Raw genomic sequence first — 3,591 nt, 5'->3', positions numbered from 1 at the left:
TTGGTGGTCAAATTTATTTATACGAAATTCATAGAAGATGAGATGTTGATGACTTATTTTGTGGAGATATTTATTTAGTTTTCTTATGAGTACTTTGTTTTAAGCTAAAAGTTAAAAGTGACTACTCTGTATTAACTTATAAGTACTGTTGTGGGGTTTTTCCGGTGAGATACCTGGGAGGTTTCTTGGTAACTTTTACAGATTAAACAAGATTGTATTTTTATAGAGAGAGAAAGTAGAGAGAAGGCAGAGCAGTAATTGCTCTAGAATGTATTGATTGTGACCCTTTTTTCTAGGGAAGTGGGAATATTTATAGTACTAGGTTTTTGGGGGAATGACCTAATATTCCCCTTACATGATTGGCTGGGGAATGGGAGGAGGACACGTGTCCTTTCTCCTTACAATTCTCTGGCCTCTTTTGGCAATAGCGGGCTGTTTGGGCCTATTGTGCTTAGTCATTCACTTGGGATACATACTAATTAAGCCCCTTTCCAGGTATAGGTTTTATACATACATTTATACACACTTAAATACATACACTGTAGATACCTAGATTAATACCCATGCCTCGGAGTAGACTTCGTATGATTTCTGCTTTAGGGGGCGCAATACGTGCCATGTGTCACGTCCTCATTGGTACACGAAGGCACGGTAATTTTGCCCACAACATTTGCCCCTCAAGAAGGGCATTTCTGGAAACACATTCCGGGTATCGCTTCTTGACTCTTGTTTTGCATCTTCATCTTTGGGTCAGGTGTTGAGATGGTGACACGTGTCACCTTTCTCCATTTTGCCCCTCCCTATATATAGAGGTGAGGGGGGGTAAATTTCATTTTTTACATTTCATTTTCACAGAGCTTTCATAGGCGATTTCCGGCGTGTTCCTACCACCATCAGGCGATTTCCGGCCACCAGGAGACTCATCCTTTTCCTCGTCACACTCATCCCGTTCTTCGCGAAACTCATCTCGTTCTTCGCGAAACTCATCCTGTTCTTCACCAAGTACTTCGCAGATCTTTCAAGGTTAGTTTTCGCCTTTCTTGTTTTTGTTATCCTCTCGTCATTTTTCCCTTTGTTAGCGGCCGACCTCTTAGTACTAGGTAAGGGTTTAAAGGTTTTATTTAAGATTTTTCCGCCGTTCATCTTTTGTCGGGGCGGACGTCCAATCGCGTCTTTTTCTTCATTGTTGGTCACCCCTAAGCCGTGCTTCGTTCACTATGCAGAAGGCATGGCTAGAACCAAGCAAACGGCAGATCCGACGCGCCTGCGCTTGCGGGAAGAAGCATCGACACCTCCTAGGGAGAGATATTCTTCCACCGCCTCGGCAGTCGACGAAGAATTTGCCGAACTCTTTCAAGAGATCGACGAGTACGTCGAGGCGGGGGAGCAGGCGGCAAGCTCTTCGGAGGGTACAGCGAGCCAGGCAGTGGGGGAGCCAAGCGTCGCTCCATTGTCATCGGCCGCCGAGGAACAAGAAGCTGCTCCCCAGCTTATTAGGCCCAGAGGACGGGAGGAGGCCCAATTGCTTCCGTCAGAGATTCACCCAGACGTGGGCTGGATGCGGTGGCTAGACAGGCACGGAGCCAAGATGAGGGATGACCTCTGCGTGGGGGAAGGGTACCAAATGCGCGTGCCGGCCGGTCTGGACTCGACCGTCAGCCTGCTTGCCGAGGGAGAATTCCCTGTGTATGCCGCGTCAATCAAACTCGGCATGAGATTCCCTCCACACCCCTTCGTTGTGGAGGTGTTAGATGGTTTCAATATTGGGGTGGCCCAGCTGACCCCCAACTCATGGGCGGATATCTTTGGCTACATTGCCAAATGTGCATTGAACGACGTGGAGCCGTCCTTCAACGCCTTTCTGCATCTGGTCTCCCTCTCTCGTTCCCCCAGTGCCGCCAAAGGGTGGTTTAATCTGAGCAGCCGTGGTACCTACCAGACAGTGGTCGGCAAGCTCAGCAAGTGGCATATGTGGAGGAAGAGGTGGGTCGTGTTTTATACTGACGACCAGGAGATGTATGAGAGAATGAGCCGTTGGAACTGTGACGCCAACTTCATGGATCGTGACGAGCCCCTTCCCCCCCTTACTGCCGAAGAGTGGGATCAGATAATGGTCCTGTTCAGGGCCAACACTTACCACTTAACAGTGGATAAGAGTTTCCATGTGCCGGCCGAGTGGTTGCCGCACATTAGCCAGTTTCGGAACGAGGCCTTTCTAGCGGCCGTAGGCTTAGGATATTCCATGACTCGAGGTTGTATGCCAATTTATGTGCCGTTCTGCGTTGGTCTATTCATTTTGTCTAACTTTGGATTTCTTTTGTTCACAGAGGAAGGAATGAGCAAGCTATCGGCGGCGGATATTGGGAAGGGCGATATGACCGATTGGATGGCGGACATCTATGAGGCCAAGATGCAGAAAGCCAAGGCCGAGTTGGAGGAGAAGGTGAGTATTCTCTTAGGTTGTCGTTTTTTTTTTCTTTTTTGCAAGTTAAACTTCTCCCGTCCAGCGTCTATAGTGGACGTCTTTTTAGTGACGAGCCGATATCCTGATATCTGACCCGTGTTTGCTAAGGTAGGCCTCGTCACTTTTTATTGACGGGCCCCTTAGTTAGCGTTTTTTCAAGTGACTCGTGATTGATAGGGTACGCCTCGTCATTTTTAAGACGGGCGTCCTTTTTAATGACGAGCCACTATCTTGTGAGTGTCTTGTGATTGATAAGGTACGCCTCGTCATTTTTAAGACGGGCGTCCTTTTTAATGACGAGCCACTATTTGTGAGTGACTTGTGATTGATAAGGTACGCCTCGTCATTTTTAAGACGGGCGTCCTTTTTAATGACGAGCCACTATCTGTGAGTGACTTGTGATTGATAAGGTACGCCTCGTCATTTTTAAGACGGGCGTCCTTTTTAATGACGAGCCACTATCTTGTGAGTGACTTGTGATTGATAAGGTACGCCTCGTCATTTTTAAAACGGGCGTCCTTTTTAATGACGAGCCACTATCTTGTGAGTGTCTTGCGATTGATAAGGTACGCCTCGTCATTTTTAAGACGGGCGTCCTTTTTAATGACGAGCCACTATCTTGTGAGTGGCTTGTGATCGATGAGGTACGCCTCGTCATTTTGAAGACGGGCGTCCTTTTAAATGACGAGCCACTACATGGTGAGTGACTTGCGATAGATGACGAGGCCTAATATTTGACTGTCCTTTCTTTTTTAGCAAGCTAAGGACGCGGCTAGGGCGTCAGGGAAGAAGAAGGGGACGACTCTGTCCCAGCTGAAGAAGAGAGCTGTGCCGGCTGGCTCGGAGACTCCGAGTACCTTCAAGAAGCCAAAACCTCTACCTCGCCGTCTCGTGAAGAAAGACGAGTCGAAGGTTGCTGAGGGGGGATGCCCTGATGACGAAGAGATGGGCGTGGACAAGCCGTCTCTGGTGGTGGACTTGGTGGAGGACCCTCTTTCGGGAATCCCGGCCGACGTCCGCTCTCAGATACCGGCGGAGGTGGCCCGCCGAGCTAGGTCTTCGGGCGGTAAGTATTATTCGAACGTCGTTCAGACGTATCGAGCCTCCTCTGGCAGTTCTTCTTACTC

General features: G+C 48.7%; 1 protein-coding gene across 1 annotated transcript; it reads left to right on the top strand.

The window, feature by feature from the left end:
- The first annotated feature begins 436 nt into the window (after window positions 1-436).
- LOC130466831 (uncharacterized) lies at window positions 437-3,384 on the top strand. Its single transcript, XM_056835406.1, has 4 exons — window positions 437-709; window positions 856-1,023; window positions 2,328-2,443; window positions 3,221-3,384. Exons 1-3 carry the CDS (start codon window positions 564-566, stop codon window positions 2,401-2,403), a joined length of 390 nt encoding a protein of 129 aa, XP_056691384.1. The 5' UTR covers window positions 437-563; the 3' UTR covers window positions 2,404-2,443; window positions 3,221-3,384.
- The last annotated feature ends 207 nt before the right edge of the window (window positions 3,385-3,591 follow it).

This window comes from Spinacia oleracea, chromosome 2 (assembly GCF_020520425.1).
Source record: "Spinacia oleracea cultivar Varoflay chromosome 2, BTI_SOV_V1, whole genome shotgun sequence".
Taxonomy (NCBI): domain Eukaryota; kingdom Viridiplantae; phylum Streptophyta; class Magnoliopsida; order Caryophyllales; family Amaranthaceae; genus Spinacia; species Spinacia oleracea.
This window is presented reverse-complemented; position numbering and strand designations above follow the sequence as displayed.